General features: G+C 27.4%; 2 protein-coding genes across 10 annotated transcripts; one reads left to right on the top strand and one right to left on the bottom strand.

Annotated features, from left to right (window-relative positions):
- Nucleotides 1–602: 602 nt before the first annotated feature.
- Tbcd (tubulin folding cofactor D) lies at nucleotides 603–19,155 on the top strand. Of its 5 annotated transcripts, none has more exons than XR_012993383.1 (10): nucleotides 603–1,047; nucleotides 1,124–2,804; nucleotides 3,828–4,031; nucleotides 4,214–4,378; nucleotides 13,727–13,851; nucleotides 13,925–14,278; nucleotides 14,361–14,663; nucleotides 14,729–15,047; nucleotides 17,687–17,819; nucleotides 18,406–19,153. XR_012993383.1 is itself a non-coding variant. In XM_076320903.1 (9 exons), the coding sequence occupies exons 1-8, from the start codon at nucleotides 706–708 to the stop codon at nucleotides 15,008–15,010; spliced, it is 3,456 nt and encodes a 1,151-aa protein (XP_076177018.1). In that variant the 5' UTR covers nucleotides 603–705; the 3' UTR covers nucleotides 15,011–15,047; nucleotides 17,687–18,047. The 5 variants fall into 5 exon arrangements, 2 of the variants coding, with proteins under 2 accessions (XP_076177018.1, XP_076177019.1); XR_012993384.1 differs by lacking the exon at nucleotides 18,406–19,153 and adding an exon at nucleotides 18,010–18,127; XR_012993385.1 differs by lacking the exon at nucleotides 14,361–14,663 and having other exon boundaries at nucleotides 18,406–19,155.
- On the bottom strand, nucleotides 15,113–21,165 carry Fuctb (alpha-(1,3)-fucosyltransferase 10). 5 transcript variants are annotated; one of them, XM_076320919.1, is made up of 8 exons: nucleotides 19,665–19,865; nucleotides 19,013–19,052; nucleotides 18,803–18,924; nucleotides 18,385–18,604; nucleotides 17,913–18,102; nucleotides 17,658–17,835; nucleotides 15,955–16,055; nucleotides 15,113–15,867 (listed from the first exon to the last, which is right to left on the bottom strand). In XM_076320919.1, the coding sequence occupies exons 1-8, from the start codon at nucleotides 19,740–19,742 to the stop codon at nucleotides 15,570–15,572; spliced, it is 1,227 nt and encodes a 408-aa protein (XP_076177034.1). In that variant the 5' UTR covers nucleotides 19,743–19,865; the 3' UTR covers nucleotides 15,113–15,569. The 5 variants fall into 5 exon arrangements, with proteins under 5 accessions (XP_076177034.1, XP_076177032.1, XP_076177033.1 ...); XM_076320917.1 differs by having other exon boundaries at nucleotides 15,114–16,055; XM_076320918.1 differs by having other exon boundaries at nucleotides 15,114–16,055; nucleotides 18,803–18,921.
- Between the last annotated feature and the right edge of the window lie 597 nt (nucleotides 21,166–21,762).

Here is a 21,762-nt window from a genome sequence, read left to right as displayed (position 1 = left end):
AAGCGTTATGAAATTTTAATATATTTTGAATTGAAACTTTTATGGATCCCATTTGTTAATACCAATTAATTTTTAAATTTTTACCAATTCATTATCAATTTTAAAATGATTTTCCTTCTATTTTACTATTGCATGCAAATGAAGATGGAATCAACCTCACAAAAGTATTTATTTTACTTTTATTTCGTGTAGTTTTAAATTCGACAATATTGCATTAATAACATACAATAACCTTTTAAATTACTGGATTGCTCTCATATTAAAAAATAAGATTAATAATAATTACATAGATGTATTTAATAAATAAAGATATGAAAGTATAGTCATAAGTAATTGCTCATGAATTCATCTAGGGTGTATCAACGTGTGACAAAAAGTATCCAACATAATAAAAATAAAATTTATATTACCAACAGTATTATTTATATTGATAAAATATTTTAATAATATATGTTTACTCTGTAATAGCATATCCAAAGTATATCAAAGTCACATTTGTATTGAATGAAATGTACAAACTATAATTGAAAATTGCATTGCGCTACTGCGCATGCTTTACTATCTGGCATCGTTTTCGTGAAATTCTTCGAAAGAATTTGTTCTTCATACTTTTGTGTTTTTATAGGTAAACTTAATTACTTATAAATATATTATTATTAATGACAACAGTTTTTGTGATAAACAGTAAAAAATTAAAAGAAAAAAATGGTGCTAAATGATTATCTGGATCCAGAGATAATTGGTTGTGGATTCAGTGCTTTTAAGGAGATTGATGAAGTGACTTGTCTAATTGCGGAACTAAAAAAAGTGCATCTTTCGCCAAGCCTTATTGAAAAAAATCGAGATCGGTTTAATTTTATTTTATCACAATATCAGGATCAGAGACAATTGTTGGATCCCTATTTAGATGATATCCTGCAGCCACTAATTTCTATTATTAAGGATGAAAATTCTACAGAAAATGTACAACATAACGCTTTCAAATATATTTTTATTGTTATGTCCGTTAAAACATACAAGAAGATTGTTACATATTTACCACATGAGGTATTTGAGTATATTGATTTTGTTATATTGTGTTGTATATTTAAATTTTATAATATACATTTTTAATGTGATGTAGGTAGCAGATCTCATTCCTGTTTTGCGAATGTTGGAAAAACAAGATCCAAATGATGTGGGGACATGGGAAACCCGATATGTACTGTTAATTTGGCTTTCCATAATATCAAAAATACCATTTCCACTTTCACGACTTGAAACTTCTGATGTTAATTTTGAACAATCGATAATAGTCAGAATTTTAAAAATATGCAAATTATTTTGTTTATCAAAAGATGCTTGTGCTGTAGCTGCAGTTTTTTTAATTGCCAATTTCTTGACAAGATCAGATGTTAAGAAATTATATTTAAAAGAAATGATAATGTGGAGTTTAGAATGTGTGGAAAGTGATCCTTTAAGACATGGCCCTTTAGCAGTTATAGCAGCAATATTAAAGCATAGTACAAGGGAAGATGTTAAACCATATACTCAAATAATTTTAGATAAAGTTTTACAATTTCATTTAAATAATAATCCTGCCGATCTTATTAGGAAATTTGGGATAAAAATTGTACAAAGAATTGGACTAGTATTATTAGGAACAAAACTGGCATCATGGCGATATCAAAGAGTTAGTAGATCCATATGTTTGTTACTTAATACTAAACATGTCAACACTGTGAAAAATTTAGAAAAAACTACAGATGTTCCAACTAATAATGATGATCAGGATATTCCATCCGCAATAGAGGATATTATTGAACAACTTATACAAGGTCTTAGAGATAAAGCAATTACAATACGGTGGTCTGCTGCAAAAGGAATTGGAAGGATAACAGCAAGACTACCAATGGATTTAGCAGATGATGTAGTAGGATATGTACTGAATGTTTTTTGTGGTCGAGAGTCAGATTCTGCTTGGCATGGTGGTTGTCTAGCATTAGCAGAGTTAGGAAGACGTGGACTTCTTTTGCCTCATCGTTTAAATGATGTAATACCAGTGGTATTACAGGCCTTAGTTTTTGATGAACCAAGAGCATATGGGTCAATTGGATACTTAATCAGAGATGCTGCATGTTATATTTGTTGGTCATTTCCCAGAGCATATGATCCTGATATTTTTCAACCATATGTAAAAGAAATTGCAGCTATGTTGCTGGTCGTTGCTTGTTTTGATAGAGAAATTAATTGTAGAAGAGCTGCTTCTGCAGCATTTCAAGAAAATGTGGGTAGGCAAGGAAATTTTCCACATGGAATAGAAATATTAACTATTGCTGATTATTTTGAAGTTGGTGTTAGAAATCATGCATACTTAAAAATTAGCACACAAATTGCTCAATATGATGAGTACACCAAACCTCTCATTGACCATGTGGTTACAAGGAAAGTTACACATTGGGATACAGCAATTAGAGAACTTTCAGCTAAAACACTTTTTAATTTAACATCTGCTGCTCCAGATTACATGAAAGCTACAGTTTTATCAAATTTATTGGACATGTTAAATTCTATTGATTTGAACATTAGACATGGTGCAGTAGTAGCAATTGCAGAAATTTTAGAAGCACTACACAACAGTTATAATGAAAAAATTGAAAATATAATTGAAACAACAGCCATGGAAAGTATAAGAAATATAGTAAACACTTTTCGGAAAAGAGGACAGTTTAAAGGTCTAGGAGGAGAATTGATGAAACAAGCTTGTGCAATACTCATAAAAAAATGCTCCATTGTTCAATTTCCAATCTCCATAGAAATTATTTGTAAGTTAATAATTATTAAATATATTACATATAATATATTATGTATAATTATTAAATGATAGAAGATATAAATAAATGTAATGAGATTTTCTTTCTAATGTTGCATATAGAATATAATAATGTGGACATTTTTTCTCCAATTTTTCAATGTTTCTTTGTATTTTTTAAGTAGAACATCATATATTTGTTCCAACTATAGAAAAATAGAAAAATATAATAACAGATTACTATAATGGTAACAGACAATTTGATTCTTATGTGTTTCAACAATTTCTGCTTATCTGTAATTTCTTATTGCTTTATGCTTGTTCCACATCAGTGCATTGATTTGTCTTTTAAGAAAAGACAAATTTTTTCTTCAATACTACTAAAACCTGGTTATGTTTATTTTGTATCTCTTACTATTTTAGTAACTACTTCAAGCAATATAAATACAATGCATATGTGTAATAATCTGTTTTACAAATACTGACATATCATATTAAAAATATGAGAAATATCTTGTGTTATGAAAAATATCTCACACAAAGTCATGATGTATTAACTCATTTGCTTCAGTAATCTAAATACCTTCCAGGCTATCTACATCATCAACAGACAGTTGACAATCTGCTTATATCAATGGCAGTTTTACTTCGTCCAAATCATTAAACTATTTGCTGCTTTTTCCAAATTAAATAATAGGTAATTCGACCGTTGCAAATTATTCTATGCTCAGTTGATATGAGTCTCATATTATAAGGAAGGTGGCACATGGAATATTCTATTTCATAATGCAAATGAGTTACTTAAAATGATAAAATAATCATCCTTCTCATACAAATATTTTACAATAATATATGAACTTGTTATGAAATTTCATGAAATTTTTATGAGAGTAAATGTTTTCTGGCAGTAATTAATTACAGAATATAGCTACATTTTTATCACAGATTGAAAAATATTCTAGAAAAAATATATATATTTTATATTATAAAATTCTAAAATGTAAAAACTAAAAGTAAATAAAAGTAATTTTTGCAGATGACTGGCAAAACCTCTTAGAAGAATGTTTGGCACATGAAGTGTCTGTAGTAAGGACAAAAGCTGCGGAAGCACACACAGAATTTTTTCTAAACTACTATTCTAACATAGATAGCGATTATCATAAGATTGTTATTAATCGTTATCTTGACAATTTACAATCAAGTAATCAACTTGTTCGAATAGGTTTTGCACAAGCTATAGGTAAAAAAAAATATTTTTAAATAATAAAATGTTGTAGTATCAGTTTACTTTTTGAAAATGTACCAAGATATGATACTTGTATAATTATTAGATTATTTTTAATCTTTTGTCAAAAATTTAAAAAAATCTATGTTTAAGTTCAGGAATTACTATTATGTTCTAATTATTAATTTTTTTTGTAGGATATTTTCCTTTATTTATAATTTGTGAAAGAGTGACAGATGTGATAAAGGCTCTCATTAAATGTACTGAAATATCAGAAAATACTTTAAAGTGGGCAGAAAGTAGGAAAGAAGCTATTCATGCATTAATAATGGTATGTGAAACTCTGGGAGTAAAAGAATCAGGTTTGTTTTCATTTAAACAATTCAAAACTTATATTTCATTAATTTTATAATACATTTCAATTTATTTGGACATAATGATAACATATGTGTACATGATATTTTAAAGCCAATCATTTTGTAATGTGCAATACATATTTACACATGTGTTATGTTTTATACTTATGAAACTATGCAATGATCTTTCCTAATACATTATATTGTACATTTTCAATTTGTCCAAAACTATTTAAAAAATTAATACAGTTGAATACGTTTCAATACTTCCCGATGTATCATTTTAATACGTTGAATGCCATGGGGGTCACCGGTGTTTGGCACTCAATTTGGTGGTAGTGTCGTGGAGGCCATTGGTGATCGACGACGCCAATATTAGTAGAAATACATAATTAGAATAAATGTTAATACTTATACATTTTTCAATAATACCATTGTCACTACAATGGTATGCAGAAATTAATGTAGTATAGAACATATAAAAATAGTTTTATTTATACATAAAATGTACATTTATTATGTGCACACTTTGCAATGTGTCACACCAGAACTTTCCAAACAAAGAAAAGATAGACCAGTACAATCTTCATAATATGTCACAACCTTTTTAGTACAATTTTGCCCTACTTAATTTTATCATAATATATTTTGAAAACTCGTCGCACAGTTCTAGCTTTTCCCAGTATTTTTCTTAATGGCGTGGTTTTCTCAGCAAACTCTCAAGTAGAAAAATGTCAACATCAATTTCATTATCACGACAGTTCGTTAAAAAAGATACATTCTGAGGCATTAAGAAATGAGTAAAGTTTGGTCATTTTTTATGGAAAATGTAGCTTTTTTCACAGAATATAAATAACTTTCAGCTTTATTTTACAATTTTGAGAAAGTAAAAATTGTACAAAATGATGAAGTTATTTGCTTTTTCCAGAACCTCTTCTGGTGGAACATTGTTTGTTGGCTGTCACAATTGACAAAAACTGGGAGGTCTAAAATAAAAAAATTTTGTTTATTTATAAACTAGAAACTATTACCTAAAATGCAGTGTACAAAATTTTAATCATTGTAAAAATGGTAAAAGTTGAAAAAAAACCATCATTTTTTTTTTTTTTTTTTTTTTTCAAAAAAACAAACGTTTTTTAACGTCTTTTAAACGTTTATAAAAAATTAAATAATTGATACATTAAAAAATTCGTATGCTACATTGTAGAATACTCTATGCAGAATATCTCTATAAAATTTGAAGTAAATCGAATGTGTAGTACTGGAGATTTCGTGACAGTTAAGTTGAAAAATATAGTTTTGGAAAAAACGTTAAACAAGTTTTAAAATATCTTTTTTTTTTTTATAGAAAAATTTTTAAAATTTTACCTTCAGTCAGCTATTTCAGGTCCAGTGTTCTTCTGCCTTATAAAAACTGTCAATTTTCTCTTTGTAGGTTTCTGTAAGGAATTGTCGAACTCTTTTGTTATTTTCTTCAATCTTTGTTGCAGCTTTATACTTTTTTTTATACAATTTATTGTTTTGCATTTTTATAAATTTGCCAATGTAAAAAATAGATCAATATGGAAAATGCTTATATTTGAAATTTTTGGTTTGATTTTTTTAATTAAAGTTAGTGTTGATACAATAAAATTAGCTTCAGTTGTAAAAATATATGATACAATAGCTGTTTATATTATGGACATTTATTGTTAATTAGTCCTTGGCTGTCAAAACTTGTAGCCACAAGTAAAAACAGTCTGCGGTATTGCTTCTGAGTGAAAAGATAGGGAAAGGTTTTATAACTGCATGGCCAAAACTACACTGGAAAATACAACTATCTGAAAACTTTCTATAACTATAGTTAAATATTCCTTATATTTCTTTTATTTCTACAAATACGCTGATTCAAAAAAGTGCTAACTTTATTGGGTGTAGCATTAGGTTTTTCAAACTTTTTGAAATTAAAGATATAATGTCATAAAGTGATTGGTGTGTTGTACGTTTATAAACATTTGATAACTCTGAAAAGCGTCGAATACCGATCCTTGCTCTACTTCTGTCTGCAAATCCTGACAGTTTATAGTTATCTATTAAATTGATAACATTTTGTACCAACTCAATAACACTACTATCATTTTTGGTACCATTTTCATAATTATATGCTTCCTTTAAAATATTAATTATATTAATTAGATTGACTTTGATATTTCTATTAAAAATATACTACTATATCATAGGATATAGATAGCTTTCCATACAAACAACTTCATCGTACACCCACATAGAAATACACAAATGTCGGTAATCTCGTTCTGATGACAATTACTTGAAACACAAAGGAAAAATGTATCAAAGTTCATATGTATCATATTTGTATATATCTTCGGAAATAGCTGCAGGAGGACTAAGATTTTAAAATCAGGTCTTTTTAGAGCTATCAAATTTTTACAGACATACACTCCAATCATTTTGTGGCATTATACTTTTAATTTTAAAACAGTTTGACAAACCTAATGCTACATCTAATAAAGTTAACACTTTTCTGAATTAGCACACTTGTAGACATAAAGTAAATATAAGGAGTATGTAACAAAAGTTGTAGAGAGTTTTCAGATAGTTGTATTTTTCAGTGTAGCTTCAGTCACATGGTTATAAAAGTCTTTCCTACCTTTTCAATCAGAAGCAATACCACAGACCGTTTTTACTTGTGGCGACAAGTTTTAACAGCCAAGTTTAACTAATTAACAATATGAGTCCATAATATACAGCTACTGTATCATATATTTTTACTTCTGTTTGCATACACTTCAAAAAATCATGTTCCGCATTGAAGCTGATTTTATTATACCAACGCTAACTTTTATTAAAAGGATTAAACAAAAATTTTCAAATATACGCATTTTTCATATTGGTCTATAATTTATATTGGCAAATTTAAAAAGATGCAAAACAATGAATTGTATAAAAAAAAGAAGAGAAAATTTTGTAACATATTGTTTAAACAAATTAATATTTTGCAAAACTGTTTAGAAGTTTAAATTCATTATTTAAAAGTACGCAATTTTTATTTAAGCAACTTTTTTCTAGGTATCATCATTTTCGAAATATTGACGAAAACGTGTTTTTTTCTCTAAATTTGAGGGCTGATTTAACCCTCTACATATGGATAATAGCAGATAAAAAAAATACGTGTTCAATATTTTTCTAAGATCTATATTATGTCACTTTCATTAAAACTGGTGATTTACATTTAAGTGATGTCCCTTGTTAGTCGTCGTTTTTCCGTTTGACGGTAATCTCAACTGACAGAACATATTATTAAACTCATTAATTGCATTATTAGCAAAATATTGTTGTAGCCATCATTAAAAATGTTAGCAACTGTAAATGCTGCAATATCAACTGTATTTCTCCCACTAAATATTGTTTTAGGAGCTATTCTCCAAATGATTAAGTTCAAACTCTCGTTGTTGTTTTGTATAAAATCACCTTTACATATTTATAATACCTCGTCCATGCTGAGGTCCTCATAAATTGGATGAATTGTATCCTGGACAATTTTTGGCAGAGGATTTTTGTGTATATAATTTTCTAAATCATTCGTTGCTTTTGCCACCTGCCAAGAGAGAATAGCAAGACCATAATAAATTGTTTCAGTCAAGTTTCAAGTCTCTTTCACACGATTCTAAACACTTGTAATTCTCATCCCATTCGCAGATTACTCAATCGGTCACAATCTTCGACCACGAATCTTCGATCAGAGTTTATTGCACTCTATATACGATAGAAGAAACTCGAATTACATTCGATAGAACTCCTTTGCTATGAGTAATAAAGAATTGCCTTGAAACAATGATTCCGTTTCATCCGGTCGGTGGTCGTGGCTCACGGTTTATGAGAGTTTTTCATGTGACACGACTCGTCCAATTATTTATCGTTGCAATTTCACTAAATGTTTGAATTTTGAAATATCTTTTTCACGTAACATTCTACACACTTCAAATTTTACAATACATGTATTTAATATCAGTTCTACAGCTAATTTCCTATAATACTTTACAGTTTTACGTATTGGTGAACTATATGCTACCATTTGGTCAGATAAATTGGCCAAAGATTTCCCTAAATTGTACTCCACAACTATTTTTGGTTTTTCATACGAATAAGATCTTTTATGTATAGTGGTCATTTCTGCTGAATGTTGTGTAGAAAACATCAATACATCTCTCTTGTCCTTCCATTTTAAGACTGTTATACCTTTTCTATTTTCTTGAGCAATAAATTCTCCACATTTTAATTTTTGAAATACCACTTCTTATAGATTTTCTCGCTGATATTTTCATAAGTTACCCACTAAATGTGTCTGCAATGTGATATAATTTTTCCGCAAGATCAACGCTTGTATACCAATTATCTGTGCAGATAGTATGGCCTTTGCCCAATATATCTTTGCAAAAAGACATTATAATCTCAGAAGATATGTTTCCTGATATTTTATCTTTATTTTCTTCTTTTTCTGCATATATTTGAAAAGAATAAGTATATCCTGCCCCATTACATAATTTAAAAACTTTTATTCCGTATTTGTGACATTTCTGTTTCAAATATTATCGAAATATTATGCGGCTTCGAAATTGCACTAATTTTAGTGCATTATTTAAAATATCGACAATATGAATAATTTTAGACAATCCATTGTTAAGATCATTTTCTTTGTTATTACTAAAATGAACGAAGAAATGCATTTCAGCGCCATGGGGAGTCACCAGTGACCCTCAGTAAGATAAATTTATTAAATATGATTATATACCTCAACTTATCTGTTGTAGATAATATTTCAACATAATGTGAATCTCACGATAAAACATTCATTCTGGCGCCACAAGCAATCAATGTAAAATTAGCATGGCATTCAACGTGTTAATACTATTTTAATGGAAAAAATAATTTAAATTAATTTTTTCTTTATTAGAAAAGATACAGAAAAGGTTTATTTAAATTTTTTGTGTACAATTTAATTCTCTTTAACATTTATGGAAAATATTTTTTAGAACTTTTACAAATAATGAGTACAGGGTGCCCCATTTAAGTTGATACAATGAAATATCTCGTAGACATTTTTTTGATTTTGAGATAGGATTTAAATAACATTATTAACTTGTAATGTGTGGACATTTTAAAGTCAACTTATTCTTTTTTTGTTTATTATTATTATTATTATTATTATTAGAATTATTATTAATATAAAGTTATATTTTTTATTTTGGGCTCCTATTCTATTTAAAAATATGCATAAATTTCGCCCAAACCTTTTTTTGCAAAACCACTAATTTTTAAATATTTTAGATAAACATTTACAAACATTTACATTGTTACAGTATTATATTAATCTTTTACATTTATTATTAGAGATATTATAAAGCTGCAAAAAATTGAACAAATACTTATAGCAATTGCAAAACTGCTAATACCCAAATTCTATCTGTAGCTGTTTTTCATTGTGTACATAAATGAATAATGCAATAGATATCTTCCAGAATACTTGAAAGGATGGCCAGGATAAAGCATACAAATTAACAACTTTATCAATATTTCGTATTGATTCACAATAAATAAACATTATTTCAACTTTTTCTATAATTGTTAAGTATTCCAAATACACAGTATTCCAAAACTTAACTCATAATAACTTAACAAGTAATAACTGTCTAAATGTGGCTAATGACACAATATTTCCTAGATTACTTCCCTTTTGATCTGTAGCTTCTCAATCAAATACAAATTGTCAATAATTGTATATATATACAAGTGTCCATTAAAAAATTAATAGTGTTACTTAAATCCTTTTTTAAAATCATGAGTGTTTTCACTTTTTTTTTTATAATTATCTGCGAGATATAGTGTAGTAACAATTTAAGGGAACCTTCTCGTAATTCATTTTTAAAAAATCGATTTTTTGTTTCTTGTATTTTCTAAAAGTATCAGTGCAAAAGGATTTCTTTATGTTCCTAAAATTAACGAAGTTGGACATTTAAAGAAAACAATGTACAGCTCGCAGCATATGTAACAAAAACTTTAACAGTATACAATGTTGAACAGTATTGACACAATATTATAATAAAATCGCGCATAAATCAGAAACGGAAAACAATATTCTATCTAAATCTTTATTTAAAATTCTCTTCAGCCTCTAAATTATGTGTACAAAAAACCTGGAAAATAGAACAGTTGCATGATTAATAACAATAACAAAGGTATATAGTAAGTCATTCTTACCAAAACAAAAGTATTGACACACTTATTATTTTATAATTATTATGTATTAATGTAGTATTCAAATTAATAACTTGCTTGTAAGCCTTTTTGTTTTATCATACTTTTTAACCAGTTAAGCATTAAATGTACTAAATTTTATATTATTTGTGAATCTATTTCATTCCATTCTTTTGAAATTGCATGTTTTAATTATTGTACGAATATAGTGTTTTCTTCTCTCTAATTCGTTCCAAATGTGCTTAAAGATTTAAATCTGAAGATTGAGGAAGAGTTGGTAATGCATGAGGTGTTTTAAAAACAATTTATTGACAGACTATGTAAGTTGTATGCTTTGGTTCATGATCATGCTGAAAGTAGTAATTTTCTGAGAGATATAATTTCTGCATATTGTTCTTTGTGTCTTGCTTCAAAATAATTAAATATACGTGTTTATTTCTGTAAAAATGGCTTACTCTGTACATTTTCTATTATTACTAATCGTGCAATTCTGCAAATTTTGGCTTTTCATACACATAATTTAGAGTCTTTGGACAATATTTTGAACAAGATTTAATAGAATATCGTTTTTCGTTTCTAATCTGCATTTTATTATAAAACACAGTTTGTATCGACACTTTTGTTTGGCACTATATCTCATATTCTGGTTGACCAATGTACTTCATATTTGAAAAGAACCTTAAATAAATGTCCCTTTATTGCACGAACTACGAATTTCAAAATTTAATGGTTTGTTATATTTTTGTCCAGTATACTAAAGGTGAAAAGAATATGAAAAAATCTATATTTAAACTTTATAAATGCTCCCTTTTTTAATATTTGAAATTTTTTTCCATAATTCCATGACATAATTCCATTTCCATGACATAGTCACTTTTATACAAATCAAAATGCTGTTTGGTTTTTTCGTTTCATATACAATCACTCACAGTGATGTATTTTGTTTCATATACAAAATCGTACCGATTGTATCAAAAGAAGTGTAATCTGAGTACAGTAACAGGATTCTGGTTGAAAAAAATTATTATCTTATAAACTAATACTTAATAATTATTTGCACAGAAAATACAAAATGAAATATTCCTCTTTATTGAGAAAAAAAATGAGAACCACATATGCTAAATCGTGTTTACATTCAAAATCGTATAGCATAATCATATCACGTTTCTTTAAACAAATGCTATCCAATGTTTCGCTGTCCATTTATTTTTTTATTTCTTGAAGTTGATTGAATGTCACACTATCAGTTGAAGGTGGTTTTCTGATTAAATAATAATTCAATTATAAGACAAATATAGGAAGGATAAATGGATATGTCCAATACGATAATAAATGAAGGTGAAATGACAAATGATATTATTTAAATATTGTAAAAATTCACTTAAAAGATAGTTAGGATTGTTGGATTCTTTCACGTTTTATGACAGTGATCAAAACATATATCAAGAATTGTTAAAGAATAGCTGTTGTACAATTGTCTCAAAGTTATGCATATACCAGCTCTATCGCTTGATTTAAATGTAATTAAATATATTTGACATGAATTAAAATTATAAATGAATAAGCGTGAAACATCAACCAAAGATCAATTAAAAGCAACAATACGGACAGCATAAGAAAATATTGATCAAAGTTTTCTAAAAAAGTTAGTCTAATCTATAATGTATAATGTTTCATTTTTCATTTTTGTACGAATAATTACTAAGTAGTCTATAGAATAATAATTTTTTTTATATAAATTCCTTATCCTGCTATGTACTGAGGCTATTATACTTCTCACAATATGATCTGTACGATTTTCACTGTGAGTGACTGACCAGAACAAAAGGAATTACATCAGCTATCCAGACTTAAGTTTTTCAAAACACACTTCATCAAAGATTATACAATGTAACATTTATTATTCTTATTTATAAAAAAAAGTGTAGTGTAAAAATGTGCGTGCGTGCGTGTATGTGAAAAGTCTTTCTTTGGAAAAAATCAGAAATGAGAACATAAATCTGAAATATAGTTTATTGAAATTCATTCTGCGGTTTAAATGTAATCCTGTTAACAGATGTGCATTTACGCATTATACTAAAATTTGCTGTTTAATAGTCAAAATACAATCATAGATTTTAAAATGTGTTTTTCCATAAAAATAATTTAGGTCTGAGAGTGTTAATAAAAATCGATTTAAAAATATTTTTATGCTTCTAAGAACATAAAAATTGTGTTAGAAAAGTGCAAGATGTACTTTTGAAATACATCAAAGATGACTTTCACACATAATTCTGTACTTTTAGATCAAAAAAACTTTACATTTGTAAAACATTAATATCCATATTTGACAATGTAAAAAATATTCATTTAATTCAAGCTTTGGCATAGGGACCTTAGAAGCACAAATGCATCTTCAATGCTCAAGTATTTAAGATAAACAAAATGAAATATAATCTCTTAACCACCAACACTGTATGCATGATTTCCTATGTTGTATTTGTCTTCTAATGTTGTATTGTATTTTCAATAAGAATAGAATTTTAGAAAATTTATGAGATTTTGAGCCTTTCCTTACTCAACTATTTCTTCCTTTATGAAGTGGAAACTTACAAAATCTGATCAATAGTGATATTAATTGACTCTCTCCACATTACTATTTTTATTTAATACAAACATTACAAATATTTTATTACAATATAATATAATGATTAAGAATTCTAAAGTTCAAATTTAAGTTTTATATAGCAATTCAAGATTACCTTAAAATATTGTGTTATGTATAGTTTGATTCCTTATAAGTATTTACAAAGAAAATTATAAGCAATTTTGAAATCTTGTTTAAAAAGGTAATGTATGAAAAATTAATTTTTATTATTTTATCTACTCTTGAAAACAATATTACCTTATGGAATTTAGATTTTTAAAAAATAATTGTTTAAAATAAAAGTATCAATGATTAAAATAAATAGGCTATTTTGTGTATATTCAAATGTTATTTAATGCTATTTGGAAAGAAAATATAATAAAATACAATATATTACAATCTAAGTGAAGAAACAGTTGAAACTTGTTTGTTAAATGAAAGTATCTGTCATATAATTTCTTTTTCATTTCTAGATAAGTGGCAAATATTTGTGCCCACTTTGTATGATTGTTATTTACTGTCATTGAAAGAATATACAGTAGATAGCCGTGGAGATATAGGAGCATGGGTACGAGAGGCCGCAATGACTGGTTTACATGTAAAAATAATATTTTTATAATCTAATTATTTTTAGTACAACATTTAAATTTTTATTTTTTAAATAATTCTAGATGTTAACAAATTTAGTATTCCAAGCGCAATTGGTATCCATATTAAATGAAGAGTTAATGGTAAATATAATAGGAGGAATCGCACAGCAAGCTGTAGAGAGAATTGATGGAATTCGAGCACAAGCAGGAACTATTTTTAGCGCACTCATTCATAATGATCCTCCGCTACCAAACATTCCATATCTTACTGAATTAAAAAGCATCTTCCCTTATGACGAATGTAAAGAAAACATAGAATGGCGAATGGAATCCACTACTTTTCCACGATTTATTAAAATGTTATCTTACCCTCCTTATACAATGAATCTTCTACGGGGAATTATATTTAGCGTTGGTGGACTAAGTGAATCTCTGGTAATTATTGCTGATAAGAATATGATTAAATTCTCCTTTGAGTATTCAATTTTTAGTACAGAATGTTCAATTTTTGTTGTAGGTTAAACATTCTAGCGTTTCTTTATTTTCTTATTTACAAGAAATAGATGAACAAGGTCTTAAAAATTTATGTTATAAAATTTTAAGTATTTTTGAAGAAAGTCATAAAAATGAAAGAATGATTACATCAATCCTGGCTTTTTTGGATCGCTTACTTAGTTCTGGTTGTATTCAAATTGTTCTTGATGATTTTAAAAATGGCATTTCAGAAAGAATTTTAATGTTACTTAAACAGGAAATAAAAAATACAAGTAACACTAAGTTGTTAATTATCAGTATAAATGTCTTTTGTCAACTTCTGCAGGTATTTCTATATAGTTACGTTTTGGACAGAAAAATAATAATTTTATAATAAGTATTTTTGTTTAGGTACGTGGACCAGTTGCAAAGAGAGCATTCTGTCAATTAAGTATTTTTCTTTGTCATAAATACAAATGTATACGAAAAGTAGCTGCAACAAAAACATATGAAGCTTTAACTCTTTATGGGGAGGAAATGGATCTTCCTGAACAAGATCTAATTAAAATTTTATCTGAAATAAATGTTACTGATTGGGAGAGATCAGTGTCTGAACTTCGACCAATAAGAAATCACCTTTGTGATTTGATGGGAGTACCTACTCCCATTTTGCAAAATATGGTTGTCAATTGAACTTCATTTTGTACTCTTTCTTACTTTAAGTAAATTGGTAAGTAAATTTTGAAATAAGAAACTTACTTGATTATAACTACTATTACAATTTTATTGTGTAGTTATTATATACAACATTTCTTTTACAAAATATAAATATAAACATATAGCAAAATTACTGATAAAGTAAAAGGTACAATATTCTAAAAATACAATACAAAGTATATACATATAAAATTATTTATTTTATGTACTTTCTTTTCTCATATTTCTTTTGTTTTAATAAGATAATAAATGTTTAGTAAACCTTTAATTAAAAAGTATAAATTGAAATAAAATTAAAAGCTTTCACAACTTTCAAATATTATCAAGCGAATGATTTATAAAAAGATAGATCACATATTCATTAAAATGTTTACTGTCCCCTAATCCACATATGTTTCTGTAATAGTATCACTTCCTTGGATGTGTAAGTGATGTTCCTTTCTATTTATGGGGCCAGTAAATGTGTTCATTTTCGAATGGTGACGATAGTTTAAACAAAAGAATAAAATAACTGAGTTAAACAAACATTAGTAGTTTAATTCTGGTTTTGATTATACAATTCCATTTTATTTCTTTCAAAATTTTCCATATTTATTGTAAGATTATTTTTCAAATAATGAGTTAATATTTTTGCTCCAAACTTTTCTAAAATCCACTGTTTTGTCCACCAATTGTCATAATCAATTTTAGTTGTTATAGGATTTTTAGGTAATGGACAATTGTAATGTGACATATCAACAATTTTTATTTCTCCTTTGTTAGTTTTTTGTACGTTTTTACATACAAAACATTCGAATTCTTCTACATAATTTCCAAATTCATTTCGAGACCACCTACGATTTTGTTCTAATGTTTTCATTAATATTTGGTTATCTATTTTATAATTATCAAATAATTTATGTGATAAATATCTATCGTACTCAGTGTCGTTTGTAGAAAGATCATGTATATAATTGGCTAGACTTTTTGGGTCTTTAAAATCGAGTACTGAAATAGCAGAAACATTGCTTGGAAGCCAGTCCTGAAAGAAATTTAAAGGCCTATTATATATTTCGTTAGTTTCAGCTTATATAAACACGGTAGCCCAAAATTATGTAACAATCCGAAATATACAAATTCCTAGTGCTAGTAGAAGTAAAACAGTTCTTTACATTTTATGTGAGACTTGGTTTACGAGATATGAGCAATTAAATTTAAAAATCAGATTTTTGATGTGCATCATTTAATTTTTTTAGTACTAAGTAATTTAGCAAATATGTTGTTTATGTATGGATTGCTTGACTACTTATCTACTTTGTTTTATTTTTTCTTGCAGTATGTGCAAAAGTAAGTACTTTGATTATAGTAATTGTTTGGTTTCAAATTGTTCATATCTTGAAAATGAAGCATTAGATTGTAAAAGTAAAGAACTTTTTGATTTCTCGTGACAATAATGTTGTGTATACAATATCAATTATTATTTGTGAATTCGAAAAATTTTTATCAATTATTATTTACAAAGTTGCATAGAATCAGTTATACGTTTATATGAATAAATATTGTTGTTTTCAAATGTTAAGACTGTTCCTAAAGTGAATTTTACGGGACATCCTGTATACGTATTTGATATACAGTAATACCTCGCATTATGTCCCGTAGTTATCCCTAGTAATTAATTATATTTTATTTGTTCTCATTTTACGTTTAGACGTTTTCACGTCTTGAAGTGTGTATATAAAAGCAAACAAGCCGAAAATGAATATTGGAGGTCAATTTCCACAACATTAACAATCTCTCGTAAATGGCACAGCCTCAATAAAGAACATCATGCGAAGCATTATTGTAGTTTCTACACAATAAATTACACAAAATATAAAATACAACTATTTTCATTATTACTGATTCACTAAACATCTTTTATGTGTAAAATAAGTCTGTAAATTTAATATTTTTAACATTCACCTTATATTCTTGAATGGATTTCTAATTTTGCTTTTACTTATAAAGAACATTTAATACGATGATTACTTTATTTTTATGGAGTAACTAAAACAAGCTGTATGATAAAATGAACAATTTTTAATTGATTCCTTAACAATGGAAAATGTTGAGTTATAAGTCAAGTAATTTCCAATTTGAATTTTAAATGAGTACTGTGAGTGAGTACTGCTAATAAACATACTTTAAAGTGTTGAATAAATAAGTTTGAATAAAGGAGAATAAGTTTGAAATAAGAATATAAGTTTGAAAATTTTAATTTAAAGTTGCTATTGATATTTTATGAAACTACATTAAGAACAATTGAAGATAATACATAACTAGCATCAAAAGAATTGACAAAGAAATTCAATATATAACAATTAACAATAATTTGTTGCTTACACAACATTTAAAATGTTAGTAATTTGATAAATTGTATAATTGATGTAATCTATTTTGATTAGAATTGTAACAGGTTTTGAAAAATATGTTACAAAAATGTAAAAAAATGAGAGCAGATAAACGTCAACAAATTTCCACCTAGAAATCCTAAACCAAATTTGCATAGAAAAAAGGTTGTCTGGTTGTGTGCGTGTATGTGCGCGCGCGCGCGTGTGTGTAAAATAATTCATTAAAATAGTAAATGTGGTTCAAGTTTCAATACTTTAAATGATGGTGATCCATAATATACAGGTACAGATCCAACAATAAGTGGTCGCCACAATTTTTCCGTGATATAATCCTGACAGACTGCATTTTCAAAAGCTATTGTAAATTTATATTTGCCAACGAAAGAGAGAAAATCATCAGTGTCTAATATTTCAAGGTAATTTTCCTTTAACCTATATTACAATTATTTAATATGTTAATGTAACAAATTCAATTATTTTTATTTTCTGATCCTGTAGAAATAGCTCACCTTTTATCAAATTGTGCATTATTTAAACATGTTCCATATGAATCTACTCGTATGTACTTCATTAATTCTGCTATATAAATATCTCTGTTACTTGCAGTATCACAATCAGATTGTATATAAAGTAAGGGTGCAAGATTCTGTGTATACATTAATTTAGTCTTTTCCTTTGTTGGTACAAAATATTTTCTACCTAAAAGATCAAAATAAAATAGTTTCTAAATAATAGAATATTACTATGCAATGATTAAACAATGATTTGCTTACTATATATAAAATGAATTTCTATTAAAAAGATATAAAAGATTTCAAAAATATAGAATAGAATAAGCCAAAAGCAGAAATATTTTTTCATTGTTAAACAATTTATAATTTGTATGATATCATCATATGCAATAATAAAAGAAAGCATATTAAAAAGGAGAAAAAGTTGTTCTTAGTAGTAATTTGAACATATTTATATTTATTTATGTACTTAATAGTTCTGTAATTCCAGGTAGATCAATCAAAGTGAGAGGTACATCACTAAATCTGCTAAACGTTGAAGAATATGTAAAAAGATTTAAAGTCTCTTGATGTACTAGAATGGGGTTATTTCTCGGAGATTCCTCGTGAATTAAACTCCACGGAACTTTGTCTGATTTCCATTTTGGTAAATCATTAATTTGGAAATTGCTACCGTAAAAAAGAAAACTCTAAAAATTAAAAAAATACTATTACATTTTTAGTAATAATTTGGTCGCTTTATTTCAAACAATATAAACAATTTATAGATAATAAATTTTACATTAATCAACTGACTGATTCTTGTTGATAGTATTATTAATTTGTAACTATATTCACAATAACAAATTAGTTGGTTTTAAATGATATAAAAAAATATGCGACATTACACTTATCTTATGGTAATACTGAAAAGTACGATTACTCGTAAAATAACACCAATGATTTTCACATTTTCGAAGTATTCCATCACTTCCAAATGGTGTCCACCATAAAATTACAGGTACTTCTGCTGAAAAGAATATTAATAAAGAGTAATTATTAATATTTTTTTAATTTTTGTACATTTATTTTATACAAATTAAATAATAGTATGATACCTGGGTAATGTATTTTTTCATCAAAGGAAATTAAATATGTCTGTAAATTATTTTTATCTTCAAGATTAGATACTATCAATGATAGTTCAAATTTATTTTAATTCAATTATGAGTATTACAATCATATAGAAAATATTTCCACTTCTATCATTTATTTATAATAAAATGAGGAACAAGAAAATTTAATATTCAATTCTTACTTTTAATAAATTTGTAAATAATAGTGATAATGAATATTTGCTATACTTTTTACCTATATTTAAAAATATAAATTAGTAATTTTGATTAAAGGAAATAAAATTACCACTAATAATAAGAGTAATAGTAAAATTCATTTAACAACTTTTATGTATTCTAGTAAAATGAAATTAGAAATAAGCATTAATTCAATCATAAATTTAAGTTCATAATAGGAAACCAAGTTGATTTTAACAAAAATGAAATATTCTATTTTATATTGGAGTGATATTAATACACTGAGAGTGTAATATATTGTAAAGGAACTTATTCAAGTCATTTGAATAATTAACTTATTAGGCATTTTCCAAAATTGTATTTTTCTCAAGTACTACTCTTTTTATTCCAGCAAGCATTTACTCATCCATGTTATTACACACTAAAATTGTGATATATTTTAAAATATAATATATACCTGATAAGTTATTATACTTGCAACGAATATGATCATTGCCACAAATACAAAATACATTTTTCGATTTAAATATAACATTTTTGAATTATTATTAATTTGAATGCCCAAGAAATTAATATGTATTTTTATTATTGGAAAGTTATTGTACTTTATGATGTTACAACTTTAATTATTTGTGAGGTTACATTATGTAAATTATTAGTTTTTGAGGTTTTTTTTTATAATTAAACATTAATATTTCGTATAATTATTACATTATATATACTCTGCACTTATTATTCACCTCATTTGTAAATATAGTAAATTACAATACTTTTTTTTTATATTATGCTTAATAAAAATAAGAAACAATTACAATTTTAAGAGAAGTGTTGGCACATTTAGAGGTTAGAAAGGGTGAAAGTATGATTTGATAACACAATTATAAATTGGAAATTAAATTATACATGTGTATAGCCTGTTACTTTGTTTTTTCAGATATGAAAACGTAAAACCAAGTAATATTACTATTTGTAAATGTAAAATTAATGGTAATAAGTAAAAGCTAAATAAAAGGAAAGACAATAAAATTAAAAGTTGCTAGCAAAACATGTCAGAGTAAAGAATTCATTCGTTTACGCTAATGCAGAGATAGAGAATTTGAGATTGTAAGTCGCGGGGAGTAAATTGAGTTTTTTTACACACATTTAATACACAATAAAGATAGACGATCAGAGTATTGATATACCTATATATCAAACGTTTACATCAAATATCGATACTTTAAAACTTCGATATCAGTATCTATCGATACATAACATTTCGATACTAGTTTTGTTGAAAATCTATTTCTAAGCTCAAAGTCAGGTCTTTATTTGTAACAAAATATCATATCATAATACTAATTCTAAGTATATATTCTAACGATAAGTACAGATCGGGATTAATTACTGTTACGCGTAACGTTATCAAACTGGAAAATATAGTACGAAGCATACCTGCCATAGAGTACTGTAGCCGCAAGAGTTTATCTGATGATTATGTTTATGTGAGTAATAGATAAGGAAGGAAAATCCGTTCTATCGTTTTTGTTTTGAACGCTTTAGTCAAAATGCGTTTTTCACACGAAACTAAAAGTCATGCCTTTTTTTTATCATTATGTCAAGACATTTCTGTTTCAGAAATTTCACGCCAATTTAATGTCACAGCAATATATGACACCAATGCCACAATTTAATTTTCAGGACGATCAAAATCATAATATTTAGTGTCATGACATTAAAAGTTCTTTGTTTCGTGAAATACAAGAACTTCGTGTCTATTCTATAAAAATAAAACGCAACGATAACGTTGCAGTACGCTGCACAATGAACTAAGGCTCGATACAGATGTGTGACTTCTCGCCGCTTGATCGTATGTTTTTCTTTATTCTTTCAATTGAAAGCAACTAAAACTGCAGTCGTAATGGAAAAAATTGCACGTCTGCATTAGTTCTAAATGACAAATCTAACGATAAATAACTAAAAAATTGATGGTTTTCAGTGAATAAATTTTTCGGTTATTAAAATTTTTTTTCCAATAGCTTTTAGGAAAATATATTCACTCTTATGAATTTATTACATTGATTTTAATAATGTAACGATCTGGAAAATTATATTTGAAACGATTTAACCTCCTGTTGCCCCTACCACTCCCCGTGCCGCGCGGAGTCGCCGCTTGCGGAGCAGTGAAGCCTATGAACCCCAATCTCACGACTGCCCGTGGCTCCCATGGCCGCGCCCAATGACCCGGAGACCGGAGAATTCTCCCATCCACCGTCAGCGGGCAAGTATCTTATTTCTGCCTTCGAGGAGAAGGACCGGCCTTCTTCCTGAGAACAGCTCCTTCAGATGAGGGGAGATGATCAGTTTATTGCCGGCTGCTTTCCATCCCGCTAGGACCTCCCTACGTTGGTCAGACTCGCAGCGGCGTTCGTAGAAAACCGCGTGCGAGCTCATAAGTAGATCCAACGGGGGAAATCCTGACAGGACAGGTTCATCGTTTCGTAGAACATGGTCTTATAGCTGCAGACAACATGCAGCGCCATCTGTTTGTGAACCTGGCGTAGCACCATTTGGTT

Source organism: Ptiloglossa arizonensis, chromosome 9 (assembly GCF_051014685.1).
Source record: "Ptiloglossa arizonensis isolate GNS036 chromosome 9, iyPtiAriz1_principal, whole genome shotgun sequence".
NCBI classification, from domain to species: domain Eukaryota; kingdom Metazoa; phylum Arthropoda; class Insecta; order Hymenoptera; family Colletidae; genus Ptiloglossa; species Ptiloglossa arizonensis.
The sequence above is the reverse complement of the archived record's forward strand: the minus strand, read 5'-3'. Positions and strand labels throughout refer to the sequence as shown.

Bases quoted from the DNA above. Each gene is read 5' to 3' on its own strand.
- Fuctb (XM_076320917.1), bottom strand. From the start codon at position 19,742: ATGTTATATTTAAATCGAAAAATGTATTTTGTATTTGTGGCAATGATC. The intron at 18,925-19,012 runs GTATCATACTAT...TATTCTTTTCAG, and splicing joins TGAAAAAATACATTACCCAG to CAGAAGTACCTGTAATTTTA. The intron at 18,103-18,384 runs GTACATAAATAA...TTGATCTTTTAG, and splicing joins TGGAATTACAGAACTATTAA to GTAGAAAATATTTTGTACCA.
- Tbcd (XM_076320903.1), top strand. From the start codon at position 706: ATGGTGCTAAATGATTATCTGGATCCAGAGATAATTGGTTGTGGATTC. The intron at 4,379-13,726 runs GTTTGTTTTCAT...TTTCATTTCTAG, and splicing joins TCTGGGAGTAAAAGAATCAG to ATAAGTGGCAAATATTTGTG. The intron at 13,852-13,924 runs GTAAAAATAATA...AAATAATTCTAG, and splicing joins CCGCAATGACTGGTTTACAT to ATGTTAACAAATTTAGTATT.